Genomic DNA, 24,856 nt, shown 5'->3' with positions numbered 1-24,856 from the left:
ATCAGCCTGATCGTGTCACTTTATTTTTACCTCTTCTATAGCTCTTCTTTGTATAGGTGTGTTATTAGCTAGGAGGTTTAAAAATATTTCCTCCCAGCTATATGTTGTGTTTAATGTACACATAAACAACACAGCTACAAGTTGGTGTGGGTTGGTATTTGCAAATGCCTGACTAAAGGAACAGCAAACTGTTAGTCTTCTCTAAACCCCATTCAGCTATTAGTAGGCACAAGTAACGGTGCGGTTTGGCTCAGTGAAACACATCCCAACCGAACTGTAGCCTCTACAAGCTGCAGAGGAAATCTGGAGCAAGAAGCTGCTGGAGAGAAGCAGTTGTCAGTAAAAGGAGAATATCTTCATTTAAGATGCCAGATGAATCTCCTCCCTAGCAAAGAGATAATCTAAACATCTGGAGAGGTGAAAATGGAATTGCTTAGCATGTTGCGTAGCTGTAAACGCACGTAAAATGTGTCTGGAAATGTGAGGGGTTTAAACTGTGGACTGACAGGAGGATGAAGCACGTGGAGGAAGGGATCTTGGATAATGATGTCTTAAGCAAGGGAGGGATCAGCTGACTCCTCCAGCCGAAAGGGCTAAAGTTGCTTTTCCTGTCTGTGTGGGAATGGTCTTAATCTCTAATCTTATGACTTCGCCTGAGCCCTAGTACAGGAATGCTGAAAACATTCAATGCATGTTGGGACTGGCAGGCACTGTGATATCAGGGTGGGTTCCTGCAGAACAAGGCTTTGAACTAAAAGTGTGAAGAGCTCAGTCTGCTGGACCTCTGAATATATGTGGATGGGTCAAGCTTTATCTTGGAGCCATCACTATCAGAATCATCCATGGATAAAGGACTGTGTATTACTATAACCTTTTTAATGCACGTCAACCCTGCTGTGGTGCTGGCTGAGGCTTCAGCTTTGGAAAGCAACTACTGTCCTGGGGCAGCTAGATTAATGTGCTAAGGTTAGTAGTGGTTTGTGGTGCTTCCATTTCAAAACCTAGTTGCATCCAAACAAGGCATAAAAACTTGCTTGCTGTTCTTGCATTTGGAAGAGAATATGACAGGCAATATCTGCTTGGGTTCGCACTGCACTGAGGTGCATGTCCTGTTTTTCTTCCCGTTACTGTTTGTGCTGCTTATGGAGGGCAGTTTTGGAGATATCAGCACTCTGGTCCTGGTGCTACAAGGTGCTTTGTAACCATGTGTGCATCCTATGGTTTACATGAAGTGTTAGCTAATTCTCATTCAAAGATGTTGGAGCCTTTTGAAATGCTGATTTTAGCAGCTCAGGGAAGAGGAGTGGGTGGTAGCAGCAGCTAAGAGTAAACAAACCAGGTGGCTGTTAGAGAAGAGTCATGAACTGGTAAGCTGAAGAAATGCCATGTGAGGCTGAAGAGCTTTAGGAGGACATGAAGTCCTCTTCCACAAGGGCTTTGCATTCCACTCTGTCTGGCAGGCTGTGGCAGGAGTCTCTAGGAGCTCTCGAAACTGCTGGTTTTGTTTATGATTTCCATACCAGCATTACAAAAAAGGTCAGGATCATATTTCATTCCCATTGCAACTCCCCCACACTCTTCATTCTCATGTGCCTTTTCACGCCATGTATGTGATTAACTCCATAGTGCTTTCTCTGGCTTCTGCTTTTTGGTGTAAATGACCAGATGGTTCTCTGTTAGAAAAGTGACCTAGGGGAATACAGGCCTCATGAAAGTAGAGCTCTAGAAAAACATATATAGTGCTCAGGCAGATCTGGGGTGTTAGAAAGTGTTAAACCTTAGAGGCAAAGTGTGTGGTGGTGGTTGTGACCAGACAAAATCCTGTTCTGTACAGAAGTGCTAATACCTCCTCGAATAGCCCTAATAATTGCATGCAACAAATTGGCTATGAAGCTGACTCAGAGGCCGATTACCTTCTGTCAGAATGCCCCTGGTGGAATTTCTCCTGACGTGAGGGTGGAACACCTGAAGTAGCTGAGCTGGAGAAGAGCAGAAGAACAGTTCCACTGCGTTGGCTTTGCTGTCTCCATACCGACCTGGCAGCCTGTAGTCACCTTTGGTTCAGGAATCTCAAAGGAGAATAAAGAGTTGATTTGCGTAGCAGATGAAGACTCCGGTAAGAGATAAGGAACTGCCATGTGTAGTGGAGGCACCCAAATACCAGCTATGGGCTACAGTAGCCATTCCTTGCTAGATGGTCAACCCTGGTCAAGGGATCCTGAGGATGCAGCATGTGCTGATGCTGGTGAGCACCAAGGCTGCTGTGAAGCTCACCCTGAGCTTCTCCCACCCTTTACTTCTGCTCCCAAGCCTCCTTTCTTTCCACTTAAAATCCTGGACTCTCAGATGCTAACTGGGTGTTCTTGGGAGATGTGTACGTGTCCCTCACCCTTGTGGAGTTCCTCTGATGAGGACTGTGGTTTACGTATTGTTATTGGTGGGGCATCTTCTTGAATGTTTTCCCTGGACACCCAGAGAAGCTGCAGGAAAAAGACGAGTCCAGGCCTTACAGCAGAGCTGTCTGTTCACCAGAACTGCTCTCTCTTGCATTAACAAATTTGCTCAGAAGTTTTTCTAGGTCTGACTGAGAGGCTTCTCCTAAAAGTAGGGAAAATTTAGTAAGAGGTGTAAGAAAGGTTTTGCTTGAACACAGATGCATATACCATGTACATTGAGTTCATGTCTAGCCTTCCTGGACAAAAAAAACCCCTCCAAAGCTGTGTATCAATTTTCCTGGATGCTTTGTTGGAAGAGGTGATCATGGGCAGGTTAGAGCACTTGTCTGGGGTTTAGGAGGCTTCAGTATAGACAAATGAGGATTCAGACCTCCATTTCTCATCTGCAAGGACTCTGACTGGTGGAGGGTGGGTTGTGCTCTTGATCACTCTCAACTTGGCTTCCAAGACCACAAGCTTCCTGAGACCAGGGGAGGGGGAAAGGGTGTGAATCCAGCCCAGAGTCCTGGGCCTGTCAGCGTTCCAGGCCCAGCTTGTGCAATCTGCCCTCATCATTGGCCAAAGCGTGTGAACGGTGGTGGTGTGAAGATGCCAGGATGCTGGAGGGCCCAAGCCAGGAGAATCATGTGCTGTCACGTCGCCTTTTTGTGGGGCTGATTAACCAAAGAGCAGCACTGCGCTGACATAGACGTGTTGTTTTAGCTCAGACAGATGTCCCCTACACATCACGTTATGTAGGTGGGGTGTGCTCTTGCTTCTGCCTTTTTTTGGGTGCCCAACTTGGCATCATGAATTGTGGAACTGTTGTGAAAGCTCAGGCACTGCTCTGCCCTTCCCTTTTGTATAACCAGACTCTGGAAGCCCCATGGGGAACCTGTGCTTCCCGGTTTACTAACATAAAAGCCTTGGAACAGCCCTGCTGCAGTTGCCAAGCCAGACGTTGAAATGTTTATAGCCTGTTTTACTTCTACCAGAACCAAGGAGTGAAAACAGTTCCTGCAATAATCACAGCATTTTTGCAATTCCCTTTATTTTAGATGGATTCCGTAACTCTTCTGGCATTTTTAATCTCTGAAATTTCTGAAAAGTTCATAGAGCAGTAGTGTTTTCATGACTTTTAAGCTGGCAAAAGTGTATCTAACAATAGAAAACTTCTCACTTATGTTTTGAGAAGGAGATCTGTCTCAGTAAACTGTTGCTTTTTAAGATCAGATTTTTTGAGGGAGCTTAATTTAAAATCCTTTAGTAATGAAGGGGAAATGATCCTGTGTCTGTTATAACACAGCAAAGCTCCACTGAAAACGCTACATGTAAATGTAAAGTTACTAATTGGTTGTTAGCATAACTATTTTGTACATACCATAGTAATGACATCTTAATTCTTTCTAACCTCACCCACTTGAAGTGAAGAGGAATGTTAAGAGAGGAGGCCAGACCAATTTGCACAGGGAAAAAAAAATCTTGTCCAATATGATGTGCTTTGTAAATCAGTCTCCCTTATCACATAAAATAGAAGAACATATCACATGAAACTTTGCTATTGAGGTGAGGAAAATAGTACCAGGGGAATGTTAATTGTGCTGAGAAGCAGGATGGTGGTTCAGACTTTACCTTCTCTCCATTGCTTCTGGATCATAGTTGGTGTGTTCTCTGTATCAGCTTAGACAGCCTACGCTGCTCCCTGCCCTGTAGGCACATGCACAGAGACTCCAAAGCCGTGCTTATTGTATGTACTGGAGCAGGAGCTCTGCCTTGGGAAGAGCAAAGAGAGGCACAGTAGAATGATGGAAACAAAAAGAAAAGTTTAACTGCCAAACGGGGACTGTTTAACTGCCAGACCTGTGTTAGGGTTTGGCAGGTTGGCATGACTGTTTCCAAACATGACAGATGAGTTTTGATAATCCAGACTGAGCTGGAGAAAGGTTATAATGAAAATGTTTGGTTTATATTTAACTGTTGTCTTTTCTCCACTCTACCAAAATGCATATATAAAATGGGATAGGAAGGAGGAAAAGCTAGACCCTTAATAGATGTACCTCATCTTTGTTTCTGTCTGCTTACCAATATTCCTACTAGAAAATCTTTTTCGCTCCCTTTTTTCCTGTACGAAAGACTCATGCAAACAAGCAAGAGGCTTGACCACAAGGGAAAACCATTAAATTGACAAAGCAAGGTGTTCTCAAATGCAAAAAACCCCATGAATAGTCCTTCCTTTAGTTTTCCTTCTTTGCTGACTTTTTTTCTTTTTTTTCTCCTTACCTGATTAGCATTTGGATGTCTTACATTTTGTTCCCATCCATAGAGTGGCTGGGTTAAAAAATCTTCGCATGTTTTTAGTATTATTTTCTTTCACACAATGTAGCTGAGCGAAGATGAACTAAAGATAAAGTAGTTCATGATGAGTCTTTTTGAACAATAAGAAAGTAAGTTTTTGAGGAAGGAGGAATGAGAGTTCACTGAAGATTAGTTGAATGTGAGGACAACTCCTTTTGATCCCTATATAGCAGTAGAGGTGTTGGATTTGGAGTGGTTTGGTGTTGTCTTTTTGCACTGATTTTAGTTTTTCCGTGCAGGGGTTTCTTTGCTCGCTTAGGACTGGCACCACAGAATAAATCAGTTGTTTGATACAAGTGTGACAGAAGTTCTCTTGCTGTGGGAAATTTCACTACGACACTGACTGCCGAAGGTTACGGAGGTGAATCAGGGCTTGGAGATGGCTCTGTTCCTTCTAAGTAGCTAATGCTTTCACTGCCACCTTAAACTGTGCTCTTAGAAAGACGTAACTGTAGTTGCGATGTATTGGGAATAGTTTTTGTGTAGTAGTGTCAGAGATGCTGTAACAGGGCGGCCGTTCCGCTCCTTGGCACGGTACAGAGGCAGCCCCTGTGCCGCAGGCTGGTGGTGCTCAGAGGGGACCACCACAAGTCCCTCTGCTTGTGCTCTTCCTGACCAGCACCACATGGGATGCTGGGCTCAGTGCCTCTTCCATTTCATGTGATGTAGCTGCTAAAGGTTTGTACGTGATGCTTAGCCTCCTCAATGTTGCTTCATAAAATAAGCAAGATAAAGAGAAAAAGAATTATTCTCATCTTTGTGCCTGAGTTGTCAGAAAGAACCGCTTCTGAGTTAGGCAGAGTCTGAGAGTGTCTGCCTTCGGTTTAACAGGACCTTTCCTTAATCTAGTTATTTTTCAAAACTAAATGGTGTGGTATTGAGTCCACATAAAACATAATTACCAAACAGATTCCAAGGAAGCACTTGGCCAAAGAGGGATCAGTGATGCTGCAACCCATCTTTATGCCTTGCCAAGTTCACTCATGGCTTTTCTGAATTAAAGGGCATAGAAAAATAAAAAAAACAGAGTGAGAACATAAGCTGACTTCAGTCTGTTGGTGTAAAAGGGTTGCTGGACCTAAAGTCAAAATAATGTGGATTCCTACTTTTTTGGCGAAGAAAGTGAGGACAGTGTCCAGAAAAAACATCATGAAAAACTCTTGCTTAAAATGCGGTCAGTTTAGAGTGTTGTACTGTATCATTTTGGTAATAGTATCTGGTATTGTTATAGTAGGAAGGAGCTTCTAAACCTGTCATCAGACAATGCCAGAGCTGGACTGCATCTCCCACCCTCTTCCCACTGCTGCCTGTCAGCTGGGATGACTCTCCAGGCTACTTGTTGTCCAGCACGGGAAGAGCTGTGAAGAAAACGACTTGTGTCTGTTTGGGAAGCGACTACCTGTCCACAGAAGACAGAGGAAGGGTTGGACAGTCAAGTGGTGGAGCCGTTCCGTGTCTCTCACAGCACTGCCATTTGCTGCTGGTGTTTAAGATAAAGACTGGAAGATCTTCAGTGTCTGCGATTATGAAAACAGACATGTTTTCAGACTCCAGACATCTTGCTAGTAATGTTGTTTAGCTGGGACAAAGTTAAAATGTTAGCTTTCTGTAGGACTTGGGAGTCTGGCAAGGGTAGAAGTTGCCTGTGCTGGAGAAGACTCCCTGTGTCGTTGTGGCTGGCAAGATCCAGTTTGATGGTGTGTGGTTGGGATGGTGTGTTTAGTATCAATTAAACAACATGTTTGGACTCTGGTTATGTTCAAAGGGTGGTAGGGAGATTTGCCATAATTAACATAGATGTAGAAGGGTTATTTTTGTCATGTTAAGCACTGGTGTTTCCCCATGTAAATATGACAGAGTGCATGTATGCTTTTTGGCATTTATAGTTTTCAACTCATATCTTCCTTAGATTTAACGCTGAGCTGATTTGGTAGCCGGAAACAATGGTCTGCAGTTTGTAGCTATATTCTGAAAGATATTGTTTTTTTCATCACTTTGTCCCAAGAGGGGATTTTGCAGCATACCTGTAGGCCTGTGGAGGAATGCTATTATGTAAAACAGCTGCTAGGAGACTCCCTAATCCACCTCCAATCCCCGTATTAAGGGAAACATCCGATTTACTGCACATGCAGTATTGAATTAGAAACCCAACGTGCTGCCGGGCTTGCCCAGCCTGGTGTATCATCCCTCTGTTCTAAATACCACTCAGATACTGCTCAGTCTCACCTGAACTAGATGCTGTGCTATTTAAGAACTTTTTATCAAAACATTCCTTTCCCCCAATACCTCAAAAATCCCCACTAGCAACTCTACCTGTGACTGGTAAAGTGAATATATATGTGAAAGAAAATATCTGTATATAAAACTGTTATAAATTATTGGCAGCAATCAAGTAGTTGTATATTATTACAGGCTACTACAAACTTATCACTAGTGAAGCAAACTAGTAATATAGCAGCAGAAATATTTATGATAGATTACTGCACATGCACATGTATTTATATGTTCACAGTAATATCAGTATCAAGCTTATTAGACAGATCTGAAGAGTTGCCAAATCATCCCAGAGGGGAGGACAAACTGATCCCACAGGGGATCCAACCATACCAGAAATGGGAGGACAAACCAAACCTGCCCCAACAAGGGTTCAAGATCTATTGGACAGTTTGTGCAGACAGTTTAATCTATTTCAGAAGGGAAAAGTATGTGCTGCACAGGAAGTTCTCACAGAGAGAAGCTTCATTTTGGATAAAAATTAAGTTGTTTTTTTATCATAAAGAAATAAGAAGACATGAGATACCACTACTTCAGCAACCAATAGATGCTGTTAATTTCTGTTTTTCACCTGGAATAGCCAATAGATGTTGATGTTTTATTTTTCCAGGCTGTTTTCCTTTTCTTGCAGATAAAATAGCCAGAGTCATTTACCAATTCCTTCTTTCTTAGGATGTTTTCTCCTTTCTCCAGTCTATTTTTCACCTTTTCAGTTGGTAAGTTGCTGTTACAGTTCCTTGGTTTTGTGCTTATCAATGTTATCGCAGGATGTCTCTGATTTCTAGGTACCCAGCTGTGTACTTCTGAGGTGCTTCTGGTTCTCAGACTGGTGGGCATTGTCTCTGTCAGCATTTCAGCAGACGTTTTCTTCTGTTCAGTAATTTTCCCCTTCTAACCAGGTCACCTTTATGGCTGCCACATCACCTGCACGTCCAGTTAAGATGTGCAGTGAACCTCTTGTAATACTTCAAAGTTTCTTGCCCAGTGGGAGATAGGAAGCCGAGATTGATATACCTGGGAGGGAAATCAGGGAAGCTGGTTAATCTTGGACCTGAAGCTTGACCTTTTATGTTTGACTCTTTTGTGTGAGTGTGGAGGGGAGGATGTTTGAATTTTGACTGTGTGAAGATGAAATCTAAGGAGCACTCTGCTCTCATCGCCAAGGAGGATATTCGTCTGTAAAGCTCAGGTGATAGACACCATGGTGAAATGGTCTTACAAGCTCTTTTCAAGGATCTGTGACCACTGTTCTTTGTAGCCAACCTCACTTGTTCTGCAGAAGGGACCCCTCAGGGCTGGAGAAATGTCCTCTCTAGATTCAGTTCAGCTTGGCCAAATTGCAGATTATTTCAGGGGAGAGAGCAAGGAAGAACGCTTCTTCTTTCCCCCGCCCCCCATCCGTGGTTTCCGTTGCTTAGCAAATGTATTTAACCAAACACAGGGGTTTTACAATGCCAGACCACACTGCTGCCAAAGTAGCAACAAACACTTTAAGAGTTGGAGGGGCCGGAGCAGTTGTAGTGGGGTGGATTTAAATTGCAAAGCTGTGTACTTCAAAGTTAGGAAATGCCATGAAACGTAAAACCGTGACAATCCTTAACGATGAGATGAAGTTATTTTTATTTTATACGAGTTCTGTCTCATTTGTTGTCAACCTTTTAACTGTGCCTCTTTGCATAAATAAATTCTGCATCTGTGGCACTTCTTGTCCTCCTAGTGTTCAAACTTATGGGGGTTTTGTTTTGATTTTGATAGAACAAGATGTAGTGCAATGAGAACAACTGGAATTAAGGGAGCTGGAAGATCTGAGTAGGCTCTCGGGGGCATTGATGTTAGTTTACGTTACTTGTGGTTTTCTTGTGTATTCACAATGAATAGTCACTTCCCTTTTAGAAAAAAAAAAGTGCTTAAAGAAGAATTTTTTCCCTTTAATGGTCTTGAGAAGATAACATCCCAATGAAGCTTTCGAACGCTTTGTGATATCTTCATGATATTGCACAAGCTCCAGTGCATTTGAAGTGCAACAGATGTTTCCCCTCAGCTGTGTGCGTGCTTTTGTTCTGGAACAAGGCAAACCCCTGAAAGTAGGGTAAGCTCATTATAAACATAGTTTTCTTGTTGGATTTAAATTCTTTGTGGACACGTAATTAGGAACAACTGCACGTATGGGTATGCCCTTACGTCCATATCTTTCCATTTATTTACAGGAGAGACAATACCTGTTGCAACAGTGAAAGTTCCCTACCCTACCGTTGGGAATAGTGTTAGTTGCTGGAGGGTAACTTTGTCTCTGTGTTCCAACTCTTCGTTCTGGGGTTGCTAACGCAGCATCAGTTGTGAGATGATGGCAGTCGGTTCACTTTGGTGGAGTTCAGCCTGTAACCTCATGGTGGAAGCTGTCCTCTTGATTCATGTATCTTTTTTCCATCTCTCCTAATTCTGTGCTCAAAACCTCTTAGTGCTGCAGGAATACGAATAATCTACCACCACCTAACGTGCACAGTGGATAAAATGATCAGAGAGACGGCACAAGGGTGACAGTTTATCAGTTCTTCTGGATATTTGCACTAGGGCTTCAGACCTCCTGAAAACACTTAATGATCGGTGTCAGAGAGCCTCAGATATTAACTGTCTGATTATCAAAGATTTACAAGGCAATATATGAAAAGAAATGGAAGAGATTGCTGGAGGGTAGAATATAAAATAGTAATCTTGTAAAATGACATAAAGCCTGAACCCCTGTGTCTGCATTGATAGTGGAATTGGCTATTATTTTCTTTTCTGGTTTGCTTTAAGCTTGAAATACACCTGCTGTTATACTATTTATTGTAAAGATTGAGCTTAAAAACCAGCCCAGAGACCAAAATGTAGAGAACTTCAGAAAACAAACAAACAAAACCCTACAATAAAAAAAAGAGGCTCCCAATCTTATTTTTGTCGTGTCTCTCATATACATATCTACGAAAAGTGATCAGTGATAGTAACCCCATTGTATCTCTAGAGTAAAATAAGGTCAGGAACAAGGGTATTGCCAATGACAAAAAAGCAAGGCTAGTTAACCAGAAAGAAAGTCTCATGCATAGTTGATACTAAGTTCTCATGAAAAAACTTGTGAGAGTGTGTATATGTGTTTGTGTAAGTAAATATATGTGTGTGTATGTATATAAATTATTGCATGGGAATTAGTAGGGCACACTGTTATCTTGGAAAGGGGTAAAAATCTGAACTTAGGTCCTTGTCTAATAACCCCGTCTTAAAACTATAAAATACTCAGGTCTGTAGTGAGGCCAATTGACTTTATAAAAATACAGGGGTGCCAGAAATTGATGGATAGAGGGTTATATGGCATCATATAACTGTGTGAGTACCTCTTTGTGTGGTGGTTTACAACCTTTCCTGCTGATTATTTCTTTGGGGAAGGAAGAGTGCATCACATTTTATTTAGATAAATGTAGTTTGTACCAAGGGCTTAGTTTTGATACATTGCATCTTGAAAAGAAAACTTTAAAGTTGTTTTTTCTCTACTCCTCGACAGTTGTAACTAAGTATTTTGTACATGATACGGTTGTGTGCTTTTATGAAGTCTTTCTAGCCTTTGATTACTTGTTTTTTTGTGGTGAATATATTCGGTATAGCACAGATTAAAAAAACCCACCTAGTCTGTCATAATTAGGTTTTAATTTTTTAATAGAAATACTTCAGGGTAACTAAATCTTTTTCTTCTCCCTTTATTAATAGAGGAGGAGCTCAGGAAGCTGAGAGAAGAAACAAATGCTGAAACGTTAAGGCAGGAGCTAGAAAAGGAACGGCAGAGGAGATTAGAACTAGAACAAAGAGTCAATGAAGTACTTAAAGCAAGGTAAGAGAAATATCTAAAGCAAGGTAAGGTAAATATCTTCACTGTAAATATGAAAGCCACTTGAGATCTCTGACTGTCTCTGAGTTCTGGTGAAAGCCTCCATTTCCAGTCTAGGCTCTCTTAAAATAAATTAGTAGCTCACAGAGAAAGAAGCACTCTGTGTTTTCCTGTTAAAGTACATCTTGTACACTGATGTCCACTGGAATTACTTAACCATCACATAGTGCCCCAGCTGCAGAGATGTCTTGCCACTTGTCTAGTTGGGATATTCTGAGTTTCAGCTTCTCTGATGCCTTCTCTCAGGGATCTCCCCTACCTGGAGCTGTCAGCATGCACTGTGTGCCAGAACCTTTGTCATGCCATTGCATGTGCTTTTGCCTCTTCAAAACCTGTGCCATCTCCAGATTGCCCAGTCCTTGTTACTCCTGTTCTAGCAGCAGCAAAGACATCCCAGTACCACAGCACAACCTGAAATGCGTGCGTGTGACTGGAGCTTGAACCTTCCTTGTCACTGCAACAATGAATGAAAACATGTCTCCTTATATCCTTGAGTCCTTTCAGCCTTGAGGACACCCACCTTAATGATGCAAAGCATCACATTTGATGTCGTCTGTCCTTAGTCTGCCTAAGACGCATGGACTTCAGATCTTAAGATCATAGTAGTTGCTTGGTGGCCTTGTTGGTCGAGACCCCTTGCATATGCAGCTGCCTGTGTTATCTTCCTCAGCAGTAGCTAAGATTACTTGGCTGAGCAGTAGGATCTATGGTTCACCATCAACTGCTGTCATCAGGCGATAGTGCAGGCTAAGTTGGTAATCACACGTGATAAGCACTGCCAGTTACTTAGAGGTGACAAGCAAGAATGAACAGGCAAATGTTTTTGCATGGATATGAGGTTTCCCAATGCTATACAAACTCTTTCCAGCCTGCTGCTTCCTTTTGTACTCATCCTGGGTATAGAAATGTCTTTCTGGTGAGGCCAGCAGTCTGTGTCCACTGGTATTCTGTAGCAATGGAAATAGGAGCCATTTACAGGAAATGTGAGCCTGGTTACTTTCTGTGGTCTGTTTGCCTCCTATTCCTATAGAATCATTTAGGTTGGAAAAGACCTTTAAGTCCATCAAGTCCAACTGTTAACCTAACACTGCAAAGTTCACAAATAAACCATGTCCCTAAGCACCATGTCTACACATCTTTTAAATCTTTTCAGGGATGGTGACTCCACCACTTCCCTGGGCAGCCTGTTCCAATGCTTGATAACCCTTTCAGTGAACAGTTTTTTCCTAATGTTCAGTCTAAACCTTCCCTGGTGCCTGGGCTCCAGGTCACGCTCCAGAGAATCGGGAGAGTGATCCCATTATTGCTGGGGGTCCTGGAGGAGGATGAGGAGCTGCCTTCCTCTGCAGGAAAGCACCCATCATCCTGCTCTATTTCAGAGTAGTGAGGATGGTCCAGGATCTGATATGGCCCACTATGACTTATGAGTACATGTGTTTTGTAGAAAAAAGAGTTTGAAGGTCTTTGTTTATCAATATTAGTGCTAACATCTGTGTCTTGTTGGATTGTGGACAACAGCAAATCTCTAGCAGGTGTGCCATTGCTAAATTAAGGTAGCATGAGCTGTCTGCTCCAACCCTGTATTCCCATTTAGGTATCCTAAGGATTACACTAGGCCCTTTAGCTTGGTTATTGCACTGGGGGATTACCTTCAGCCAATTATCCACTTTATCCAACTCTTTTCTAACTAGTCTTGCTAGTTCCAACCTATTTGGGACAGTCAGGTGTATATAAGATGATTTTCCTAGTTTTTACCTAGAAGAAAAATTGGTTTGCCTATGGTTTTCCCTTGTGCTCCATTGTCTGTAATTCTTTTTAACTTTTTGCACTTCGCTGTATGTGTTTTGAAATATTTTTATTAGGACTACAGACCAAGTGTTGGCTGACACAAATGCATAATAGGCCAAATTTATGCCTGATGGAAAGTTAATTTTATTAAGCAAGTTACTGCAGAAAGTCATCTCTGCTTATGTCAACAAAACCAAGTTTGTCCTGCTTCTCAGTTACCTAATTTTTCATAAGATGTCTAAATAGATATTCATATAAACATGTTGGCATATACTATTCTTTTTGCTTACAGAAGTGAACTGCTAATGAAAACCAAATCACGCTATGATGTATTATAAGAAGGAAGAAATTATTTTAATAGTTGCGGCATTCAAAAGTACGTGTGAAGTAGATCAATACCTATAGCTATGTAAATACATGCTGCAGAGTGTTCACCAAAGATAAAACAGTGAGCTAAAAATCTAGATTTTTTTTCGTTTGCTTGTTTTAGTGAAGAACATGGGCTTCTTTCCTTGAATTGTTCCCAGGGAGGAGGGAGGAGTGGAAGAAGAGGATGTATAGTGGTTTTGTTTGTCATAGGGTTCATTGTCCGAGTATTCAGAGGCATGGTGGCCTCAGCTGAAGTTTTCCATAAACGCGCTTTGGGACAGCCCAGCATTTGGTACAACAGCTGAAGCTTATGACATTTTGCTAATGGAACAATGCAGAAATAGTGTGAAATAGTCTGTGTGAGCAGTGCTTCTTTAGTGTAAATTGTGGGTGGTTACGGCCTTATTTTATAGATTGTGAGCTAGCTCTATCACACAGAAAAGAAACAAAAAAAGTAGTTTTGCAACAGCGTTTACCAACAGGCTGTGTTTTATGCAAACTTTTTTATTAGTATCATTGTGAGCTATTTTTAAGAGGAGAAAATAGGCAATGCTTCTGCATAAGCCACTATTCCTTCTGTACCACTTATCCTGGATAACTCTTCCTGGCCTCTTGTTAAATGACGGTGTCTTCACACATGCGAAGTTTTGCGCGTGGCGGAATTTGTCGGTCTGGAGGCTGGAGGCGTTCCCTGCGGGAAGGATCCCTGTCGGGCTGGGACTCTGCACAGGTAGTGTGAACCTGAGACCTGACTTAAAAGGTTCTTGCCTGAACTGCTGTGCTGGGATTGCTGACGTACATGTGGGATTGCTGACATTACCCAGTTGGCTGAACTTGGTGGGTGCCTTTATTTTTAACTTATTAGATTTGGTGACAGGTGAAGTCACTCCTGTCAAGAGTTTGGTTTTTTTTGGTTTGTTGTGTTCACTGAGTCCCATCTTCACACACTTGGCTGAGGAGAGTCTGTGGATTCGCAGGTGCCTCAGCTCGTGACTGTGTTCACGGCCAAAGATGCACAAACCCAAAATGTTTAGCTAAGGTAAATGACCCTCAACGTCAAGGCTCCCTTAACTTTTGTGTCATACTTGCCGCTGCAGAAATAATCCTTTGGCACTATTCTGTGGGGCAACGTTGAGTGGACGTTGCATCAGTGTGTGCTGGTCGTTTTTGAATGCTACACGTCTGCTAATCATGGACAGCTCTAACAGTCCTGCTTCCCTGACTTGGGTATATATTAAAAACATTAAAACTGGCACGTTCATGTTTGTCTTCTCCATCAGCTGTAGTTGCTCTTATCTGTTTTAATCAGCCTGTGCTTTTAAATGGGCATAGTCTCTAGTTGCATAAGCATGACCCAACCTCAGGTTGGGCATCTATTGGTGTTACCAATCACACACCATTTGTTGGATGGAAAGCCTGGTCCCAGAGGAATTCATGCAGCTTGTTTTCTGTGGTGCAGGCTGCAGTTAAGGGATGTGCTTAGGAAAAACCTTTTGTATTGTTCTGGGGACCATTTATGTTCACCAGCCTTTTAGCTGATCTCTAGCATGAAGAGTGGTTCAGAAGCAGTAGGAAAGGTAATTCCTCGCCTCTGTCAGTGGTCTTGATGTATTGGCTGGTTCAACGTGACCTCATTTTGGGATTGAGCTTCTCAGTGGGTGTGCAAGCCTAAACAATGAATTCTGAGCTTCCTGGCCCGAATCTGTCTGAAGTGGCTAATTATAACCTGATTCACAGATGCAGTAATGAGTTGTCATTAACCTGATGATTCGTAAAGGTCAGGTTCTTCACAGGGAAGGAGTAACAGGCAGATGGCAAGTAAGACATTGCCAAAATATGAAACAGAGAAGCACCAAGAAGGGCCAAAGCCAAACCGTTATGTGCCCCTGATGGAGCCCAGTGAGACTGCTATCCAGAGCTGCTGCTTGATGAGACTTTTTGGATTTTGTCCCGAGACACACAGGGAGTAATGATGCTGTGCTGCTTCTGAAAATAAATCCCAGCATGTCAAAGGAAGACCCAGCCTGAAGGCTCTGGTGGTGGTGGGATCCCGTCTCGGCTCTGTCACTGGAGCTGTTCAGGTGTGACACCCTCCCAGCACCTTCACACAACTGGAGTGAGTTGAGCAACGGGCTCCTGCCTGTGTCAACCTGTTGAAGGATGATTGCCTCCTTTCTTCCAACATGTGTCTTCAGCTTCAATGAAATATGGTGGCAGTGACAGATTGAGGATGAAAATGCCCACCTATATGGTATAACCGTCTGACCTGATGATAGAGGAGAATAAGACAATGCTATATGATAGTTTGTACAAATTTGATCACATTAATTGCTGTCTGTCTTCAGAGAGGCAGAGCTGGAAATGGAGGAGATGCAAGGATGTGGGGGAAAGTGTAAGAGAGGAGGAGGTTTTAGGTGGGGAACCCGTGGTTTGTATAGAAGCTGAGGGGGAAAAAAGCACAGAAACTGAAGTTAAAGTTTAGCTAGAAAAAATAAACTGGTGGCATTTCAGGTGGCTTTTGAAAAGCAGAGTTGCTGCCGATACAGAAGACGCCTGGATAAGTCCTGAAGAGGCATGGCAGCAAGTGGCTTTGAAAGTAGAAACCATTTAATTTGGCTACTGCACACTGATGGATATCCAGTTATAATTTTAAATCAGTAAATTATTTCTAAATGTTCCTTTTAGAAATGAATGAGGATGTGGAAAGCTCATTAGCCATGGGAGTGCTTAGGAAGGAAGGGAGGTAATTAGTTCTGTATTTCTCTGTCATACTAGTTCAGACTGCACAAATTCATTATGGCCTTTTCCATGTGCAGCCAGTACAGCGAGATCGTTCCCTGATGTATTTTCTAGAGGAACAGCAAGAGCGAGAACTATACATCCATCTATATTGACACGATCTGCGCAGTACAGTGAGATCCCTCTTCCTGCTCTCCATTTGCTGACCAGTGTCCCACTTGGTTCCTTTCCCGAGGAACAGAAGATGAAAGCAACATCTGAAAGCACCTACGTTGTCAGATAAATGAGTGATAATGAAATTGCATGGCCGTCATGTTTTTGTTCCAAGCAGTAATCTTTTCAGTCATACAACTCCCTGTCAAGTAAAGCTTGCTGTGGCTGGTGTTATGTTGTCAAAGCTGCTGCCTTGTTAGAGAAATTTTTCTGTAGAATATCTACATGGATGGCTGAAGACTTTTGGACTGAAGCCCGAGGTGTTCTCAAGACAGCCGGAGGCTGTGGATGGTGCAAATATAATTTGAAGCCTTGCACATGTGCAGAATGGCAAAAGCAATTGTGTTCTCTAGAAACTGTACACTTTTAATGGATGAGAATATTATTCTTGACTTGTTTTGAAAGATGAGACCAGTGATGCCTGCTACTTGCCATATATTTTTAGAACATTTTTCTCTCAGTTTTTCAGACCGTTATTTAAATTTTACAAAGGATATTTTTAAAATTGGTTGGTATCTATGCATTTCAAGAGCTTACACCGTAACGTTTTAAGTGATTCTTGAGACCTGTTCCACTCACTGTGAAGCCGAGTGGTGTTTGACTCTAGTGATGATGGCAGAATTCAAGGTTCATGCATGGTTTTGTTCTAGTATTGTGGTTATCAACTTGCTATATGGAATCCCTTTTCATTTGATACTGTGGGAAAAGTCAGGGCTCTGAAGAGTTTTCCTGGCAGGCATTGCAGTGAATATACAGCACAAAGGCATAAGCAATGCAACAAATTTAATATTAAATTATTTAGTAGCTGTAAGATGAAATGGAGCTGTCCGTGATGGGAAATGGCTAAACCGCGCCCCTCTTCCCGGTGGGTGTATTTCCCTGGATCCGAAGTGCAATGTGCAGTGAATATTTTGAATATTGCGAAAGGGCATAAGTTGGATTTTTCTCTTGTCGTGATTGTATTATCTCATCTATGGAAACCATGGCAGTACCAGTGCTCCCTTTACCTCAAAGGGAAAAAAATTCTTCATCTGTAGCATTTCACTTTGTTTCCATTTTCTTTGTAGGACAGAAGAGGCACCTGCAGTTCAGCAACCTGCCAAGCCACAGACACAAGCCAATGGGACAGGTAATCTTGGTCAGATCTCTACTAGCGTTATGGTTCAGTCAGAATTTTTTACCCCTTCCGTTTGTTTTTGAGAAGATCAAACCTTGCTGAAAAACTTGCTGAGTCCTTAAACAAGACTTCTGAAGAAGCCGACTGGGAAAGACCATTTGAGCAGCTGCTTACCTCTCTGTACATGATTCTGCTTTTACTTTTTGTAGTTGACTTTACACACCTGAGCAAGGAATTTCTTCTGTATCTTAAAATGTTTAGGAGTGTAATGCCACCTGTTACCTGATATCATAATTCGTGAGTGCTTTGTTGATCCTGAGCGTACCAGAAAACAGGCGTAATACATAGAAAAGGTGTTCTGTTTTGTTCTCAACTGCAAAAGCTCTTTTATGTCATTAACTGTAATACTGCTTCCTTTTTTTAAAAGAAAATATGTTCTGGAGAAAGAATAAGCGTAAGAGTTACTTGTTTTCTTGGATACCTTCACTGTCGTCTACATTTATCAAGCTGCTGCTTATTATGAATTCAATAATATAGTGATTTCTGAAAGAACTAAGGCAACAGGCAGACTCTCAGTCTTTCAGTACACTTAAGCTTTCCTCCCTGCACCTCTTGATTGAGACAACCACTCAGACTTTTAAATCTGCAGATGAAATTTGAAGTTGTTCCTCCTGTACTCCCATAATGTCAATTTGTTCTGTTATATGAACTACAACCTGCCATTTTTTTCTGTCTTGTCCACTGAAAATTTCTTTCTCAGTACTATTTGAAGTATTACTGTGTGGGAAGTGCCTTCATATTTTTTTATTTTCAAACATAAGTGTTATTTCAGCTGTAAACTGCCACTAAATTCCTTTTTTTTCCTAGGTTTTACTGCCATTCATTAATAGTTTGATTCTGTTTTTTGAGCCCCAGTTGCTTTTTCTCATGTGCTTAAAAGCACCATTTTGGCTGTTGTAGTTGGCTGATGAATCTTTCATGCCTCTGTTTAATCATATCTTAATTTTGTGGAGTTCTGTACTGAAGTGCGATCCTGGAATAGTTGTGACTGTGTCCTCTTTGTGACCTACCGTTCCAAAGAACAGTCAGTCTTTTCCTTCTAGACAGGGATCTTCTGAGTTACAGGTAAAGCAGAAGGTGATTGTTTTGTTCTCACCTGCGCTACCTTAAGGCTTTTACCCTTATATTACTTCCATATACCCATATATTTGTTATGTTTTTCCACTGGAACTGACATACAGAAAGCGTGCATCACTGTGTTCCTTTGCCATATAAGACTTTCCAGGCAGTATTATGACTTTATATTCCATATATAAAAAGTCGCATATGCAGCATTATTTCTGTAGCCTGGCTTTAGAAAAAAGGAAGTGCGCATTACACACACACACACACAGAGATACACACACATCTTTACAGCCTAAAAATGGTTGAACAGTGGTAGTAAAAATGCCTCTTGCAGAATCTTACTCCAGTTTCCAGCTCCTTTTCCTGTCCAGTCTGTGTGGCTGCACGGTGGTGTCCTGCACCCTGCTCAGGAGTGTTTTGCTTTATTCTGGCTTTTCTCAAGGTGACCCTTCAGCACAATAGGAGCACTGAGATTTATGTCCCTTTTTTTTTGTTTATGGGAACCTCTTAAACCAGAAAACATTTTTACAGTGTTTCTTCAAATTTCTTGTTTGTTAGGATGTTTAAGTAATCTGTGTACTTCTGTTAATAAGATGCTTCCCTGTGCTATTCTTAAGAGCAAAGCAGGAGTCACCTTCAGTCTTATTTTACCCTTCTGGTGCAGTCAGGGTTTCTTTGCATCAGCAGAAGAAAATTGCAGGGTGAGTTTTTGTGAAGAGTAATGCTGAAGGGCAGAAAAGCTGCACGAACTCTGCTTCACAGCGATGTGTGGCGTGCGGGAACAGGGGCAGGCTTGGAATGAAGATGTCTTCTACTATTATCCTGATACTTAGTGCTTCTTTTTTATAGATAAGCGTAGTCACACAGTCAGTTCGAGACTCCAGAAGTGGTTTTGTGACAAATTTGGGGAGTACGTTGAGGACTTCAGATTTCAACCAGAAGAGAATACAGTGGAAACAGAAGAGCCACTTAGTGCTAGAAGGTAAATCTCTAACATGATTGTGAGAAACTGTTGGGTTATCTATGAGCTGCTTTTTTTTCTCTTTTCTTTCTTTACAACCTCTTACATGGTTTAAGCAAGTGTTTGTATAACAAGTAATGAAACTGAAAATACAGAACCATCTCAAAAGCTTTGTGAGTTCTTTGGCCAAAACATGAAATTTGAAGTTTATTTGCTGTCTGAGGTAGAAAGAATTACATTATTTACCAGGTTCCATCATACGCCTCTCAAAAACTGACAAAGTCTTAGTTAGGCTGGAGAGCTTTTACATTTCAACTTTTGGTCTGATGCAAGGTCGGCTGTGTTAGTTACTAGAAACACTTTTCATAACAGGCAAGAATCAACTGGATGTTTGCATCAAGTTTCATAACTGAGCAGTATTTCAGGCACCATATGTACACGAAAGTGCACTACCTGCCTTTAACAAGTTGCTTTTATCCATTATTTTTCAGGTTGACTGAAAATATGAGAAGATTAAGTAAGTACTTAGCAGTGTTTATTTTCTGGAAGTAAAAGAGGTTTTAGTGACTCCACTGGAAGTATTGCAGCATTTTAAAATATAGCATTTTGAAATACTTCTGCCAGTTCATAAGCAGAAATTATTCTGAAATCCTGAATTAGTGTTTGGAGTATTGCCTTTAATCTTGAATTGCATTTTGAGTTCAGAGATACCCTATGGAATGTTAATTAAAACATGTAATGAATGAGAACAGAGTATTTGTCCAATGGCCAAAGGAGTAGTGTTCATACACTTATGCCTGAGCTTCTTGTAGTTCTCTTGCTTGTGCTGTCACAAGAAGGAGGGGTTGGATGATGTATGTCTTGCATTTCTTTCTCTTGGATAGCAGATAAATTATTTTGAAAGGTGGAGAATGCAAGATGGCAGGTTAAACGAAGTAGTGAAGCCCTCCCAAAGTTCTGTGCAGGACAGAATTTTTGGCTTAAAAAAAATGGCTGATTTGTGCTCCGAATTATTAAATTATTGTAGGGGGAAATGTGAAGTTGAAATCAGGGTCTGTAGTCTTAATGTAAAGTCAGTTTTGTTCTCCTTGTTCTAATACCAGTATTTCTTCTAGTTTCATTTGGGAGAATACTTGTGACCTGTTCTCTGTGGTGGACACGCATTGCCCTCAGAATAGATTTAAAGAAAGCAGTATTAAGTTGAAGCTTTGAGTCACTCTTAACTTCCACTAGCTGGGCCACAAAATCTAGATCCCTGTTGTCCAGGGGAGCTTGATCCCTGTTGTCCTCATGGAGCTCACAAAACCTTGTTTTTCCTCAAGACCACTGTTGTCACCAGCAGTTTCCAGGTGTTGACCTTCCCTGTGGGTTCAGTGTAGGATGGTGGAGCAGTACTTGAGTCCATGACCTCTTCCAGTGCCTTGGGCATCACCTTCCACTGCATCTGCTGCTTTGTTTGTGCCACTGATGCTCAAGGAAATCTAGCCCTAATTGTTTAATTACTTCCCATAAGGAATGCATCAAGGATAGCTGAATTTCAAGCCAGACAAATTGGAACAGCAAGTCACAGCCTGTGTTGAGGAAAGCTTTCAAAGTTGTGAGCTGCAAACTGCAAATGAGGGTGGGTGCTTCTGAGGCTTCCTGTCCAAGCAGAGTCTTCAGTCTTCTCAGGGAAGGCAGCACTGATGTATTCCAGCAGAGAAAGCAAAGTTCTTCTTGCAGCAGTCCTCTCCTGTTCTCTTGTGTCCCCTAGCTAGTTTGCCCAAGTGGTAAAGAGCTTAAAGGAACAGGAAGAGTAAAGGACAAGTGGTTTTTAGGGAGCTGAGGAAGAGCTCCTGGTGCTGTCTCTGCGTGGCTGTGGACATTTGTGTGTGAGGGTGACACCTCTCCGGGCACAGGTTTATCTCCTGTTCGGTGACAGCGAGAGCAAAGGGCTGCAAAGGTGGGAAACAAACTTCTTGAGGCAGCAAGGTCCCGTGTCCCCGTGTCAGTGAACAGACTGCTGTGGAAACATGGCCAGGAGAGGTCCAGCCTGGTTTCAAGCTAACTTGGTCAAGCAGCAGCAAGTTGTTCCTCAGTGTCTGCAGTCCAGCCAGGCTGGCTGGCCTTGTTTTGCAGTGGGATGAGCTGGGCAGGGGTCTTTGTACAGGGCTCAGAACAGACTGCTGGCAGCATCCAGGGTGCTCTTGTAGAGGACATAGATGTATAATTTTTTCTACACTTAAAAGCTTAGACATAACCTTTGTCTTGAATAACACTAGTTTTTGAAAATGCATTCCTTAACTGATTGTTCAGTTACATTTATGGATTTACTTTTTTCTTAATTTGGATAAGCCTTTTTATCATTACATGTCTTGAATATTCCTATTCATTTTCTAATTTGGTTGTTTGTCATTTACAAGTTATTTAACCACTGCCAGCTAATTCTAACACTTGTGTTTTTTCTCCACTTGTGTTTAGAGAGAGGTGCCAAACCTGTTACTAATTTTGTGAAGAATCTTTCTGCCTTATCAGACTGGTATTCTATCTACACTTCTGCTATTGCCTTTATTGTAAGTTATCTTATTCCTCCGGGAGTAGTAAGAACTTTAAAAATGTAATATTTACTGAAATTCATTGAAATCCCCCTGCTCCAGCAGGGGGATTGGACTAGATGATCTTTTGAGGTCCCTTCCAATCCCAAACATACTGTGATACTGTGAAACTGCCATATCTGAGTAGGAGTTGTGCTACAGTTTAAGTCAAATCAAATAGTGTAATTTCGTTTAACACAAAATACCAGTAGTTGTCACTTCAATTATATTTCAAAGTCACGTCAATTGTGTATTCTGGGTTTATTGTAGCGTAGTTTTCTAACTTAAAATAACTTACAACAATCTGGGCATTGTTCTCCGATTTCTTGTTTCCTGTCCCCCAGTCCTTCAATTTAATGGTTGCTTCAGCCTCTGCAAATCTCTTGTTGTCAAGGGCTGAAATGCTGATAGCCACCATGTGTGATAAGCTGTCGTTCACCATCAGTGCTCTTTGCCATTCATTAGGATCACACAAAATGCCGTGATTTGAGTACTATTTAGTGTGCAAAGATCGAATCTGTGAGCTAAATTCAAGCATTCCCATGCTATGTAAGGAGGTTTGCATGCCACACAGTGACAGAACTATTTAGTGGAGTTTTGATTTGTTTTCCTTCTAATTGTGAATTAAATGATCTACATTGTTTTGGTTAGGGTGCATATAAAACATTTTTATATCGATGGAAATTATTACTGGTAGTTGTAGCTGAATGAACGGAATGAATTTGGTGAAAATGTCACACACCTTTTCATTAAAAGATCCCTCCCTGTAAGTTATAGAGCCCTTTTTAATGGTACTTTGCGCAGCACAGCTGAAGAAATGTTGAGGAGGAGACTTTCCCCTCCTAGTGATGTGTGTCTGTCCCTTCTCCTGATCTACTGATTCTTCTCTCGCCTCTCCTGACAAACCCAGATAAAAGCTGAAAGAAGGAACTTCAACTTTTGTTCAGAAAGCTCTGGGACCTCGGAGCCAGGGCGATGCTTTGGTTTGGGATTATCAGTGAAAAGTCTGTTGTCTCTTGGCAGGGAGGCTGAAGTCTCTGTATTTTCAGAAGATGGGAAAGGGACCAAATACCTTTTGAAGCACTTAGTATTTGTACTTGTTAGGTAAAACAAAACCTATTTTCTTGCAATCTTTTTAGGCTTGGTAAAAAATATGGGATTTAATTGACCTGTAATAATAGAGTGAGAGTTTATCCTGTTGCCCTGTGTGGGGCTAATAGTTACAACTCTTCTATTATACCGGTGCTTCAGCTGCCCTGGGTGAGGTTGGACCGTATCATGGTCACAGAGCGGATTCACAGACTTTAGGGTTTACTTTTTCCTATGTCTTCGTGTAGTCACAGTGTTGGAAATACTCAATACTCTCTCTCAAGCAGTTGAGAACTAGTTAAGTATAGTCTCTCGAGATTTGGTTCGGTTTTTGACGTTGCATTCATGAATGCAGTGCTATTGTTGGTCATAGTGTGACTAAAATTTAGTAATTTTTGTGATCTGAATTACATGATTGTGAACCCAGTAGTACAGTGGGAACAATATTTCATGCATCTCAGTTTATACCAGTTTATAATCCACATCTCTCTTTTTTTTTTTTTTCTTAATCTGCAGATTTACATGAATGCTGTATGGCATGGCTGGGCCATTCCTATGTTCTTATTTTTAGCAATTTTGAGGTTGTCCCTAAATTACCTCATAGCCAGGTATTTACTTAAATATTATTCTCTTGTAATGCTTTGCTCAAAACATGTTTTATTATTCTTGCATTGAGTTGTAAGCTTGTTTTCTAATGTTCTGAGTTAAGTCTAACAGTGAAATTCAAACTCTAATATCCTTAATTTCATTGCTTTCTATGTTTTTTGACTATTCTAAGGAATTATCCTCATATCCTGTGACTTGGGTCATTATAAATGATGCTGCATGTTCTCTGACAAATGCCTCAGCACGTTAAAATTCTAAAATAAAATTCTACAGCATTCAGAGTAGTTGGAGAACATCACCTTAAATATTGAAGCCTCCTGCTTTTTTCTGGAGAGAGTTTTCACCTAGGCCTGACATTTCAGTTCTGCCTTTTTCAGTAGCTCTTAGCATACTTTATCCAAAGTATCTTCCGTTCGTAAATTCAGTCGCTATTAAAAATTAAGACTTGTTGAAAAATATACATTTTGTGTACTGATAGGATCTTTTTAAAATGCTGGTTTAGGATGATGATCTCTCCCCCCTTAAATGGTGGAAAGCACTTTAATGTGCATGTTTTAAAATGATTCTCTGACTTCCTAATTGATACTTACTGTCTGACACTATATTCTTTGAAAATTACCCATAGCAAATAGGCTTCTGAATAAGTTGATCTAATTTTGTTCACATGAAAAAAAAAAAAAACAAGAAAAAAATATTACTAATTATTAACTCTGTGCACACAGCTCACTCTTGTTGTAAAACCCAGAGGCAGTGATTCTGTGTAGTATCTACATAGTTGGGTTTTTTTATGTATATATATTTAAAGCTGTCTGTGGTTGGCCACTTGTACTTATGTTGTAGGTTTTTCATTCATTTGGGGATTATTTTAATACTTTTTTTAGCCATAGCTTGTTGCGGAAAACTATTTTTTAACCTCTTACAAACAATCCGTGTTGGCAGGTGGAGAAGAAGTACTTGCTCTCTTTAACTATTTCCATAACTTCTAGGGGTTGGAGAATACAGTGGAGCATTGTGCCTGAAGTTTCTGAACCCATGGTAGGTCTCTGGCCGGTTTGACCTCTATGTCTATGTTAAAAGTTGCACCTTTAAAGCCTTCCTCTGTGTTTATGTGAGTAGTTGTAAGCGGAAAGAGGAGTGAGGTGCAAATAAAGGCACTACAGCTTTTTTTCTTCTTCTTGCAACTTAGAAATCTTCACTAATGGCACTCTCAGATTTGGGTGTTTCACCCTAAAATATTCCAAGCTTGAATCGTATTTCTAGACTCAGTGTGAACATGTCAGCCTGGGACAAGTTAGA

General features: G+C 41.3%; 1 protein-coding gene across 1 annotated transcript in view; it reads left to right on the top strand.

The window, feature by feature from the left end:
• GRAMD4 (GRAM domain containing 4) overlaps positions 1-24,856 on the top strand; it is a 76,751-nt gene that overhangs the window by 38,805 nt on the left and 13,090 nt on the right. Inside the window, exons 4-10 of the mRNA XM_065843813.2 lie at positions 10,803-10,923; positions 17,157-17,218; positions 19,181-19,313; positions 19,784-19,809; positions 21,753-21,844; positions 23,471-23,562; positions 24,547-24,595. Of these exons, the coding sequence (XP_065699885.2) occupies positions 10,803-10,923; positions 17,157-17,218; positions 19,181-19,313; positions 19,784-19,809; positions 21,753-21,844; positions 23,471-23,562; positions 24,547-24,595 (575 nt within the window). The remainder of the gene's footprint in view (positions 1-10,802; positions 10,924-17,156; positions 17,219-19,180; positions 19,314-19,783; positions 19,810-21,752; positions 21,845-23,470; positions 23,563-24,546; positions 24,596-24,856) is intronic.

The sequence above is a fragment of the Patagioenas fasciata genome, chromosome 1, assembly GCF_037038585.1.
Source record: "Patagioenas fasciata isolate bPatFas1 chromosome 1, bPatFas1.hap1, whole genome shotgun sequence".
NCBI classification, from domain to species: Eukaryota; Metazoa; Chordata; class Aves; order Columbiformes; family Columbidae; genus Patagioenas; species Patagioenas fasciata.
Note: the sequence above shows the minus strand (reverse complement) of the source record. Positions and strands in the feature narration are given on the sequence as shown.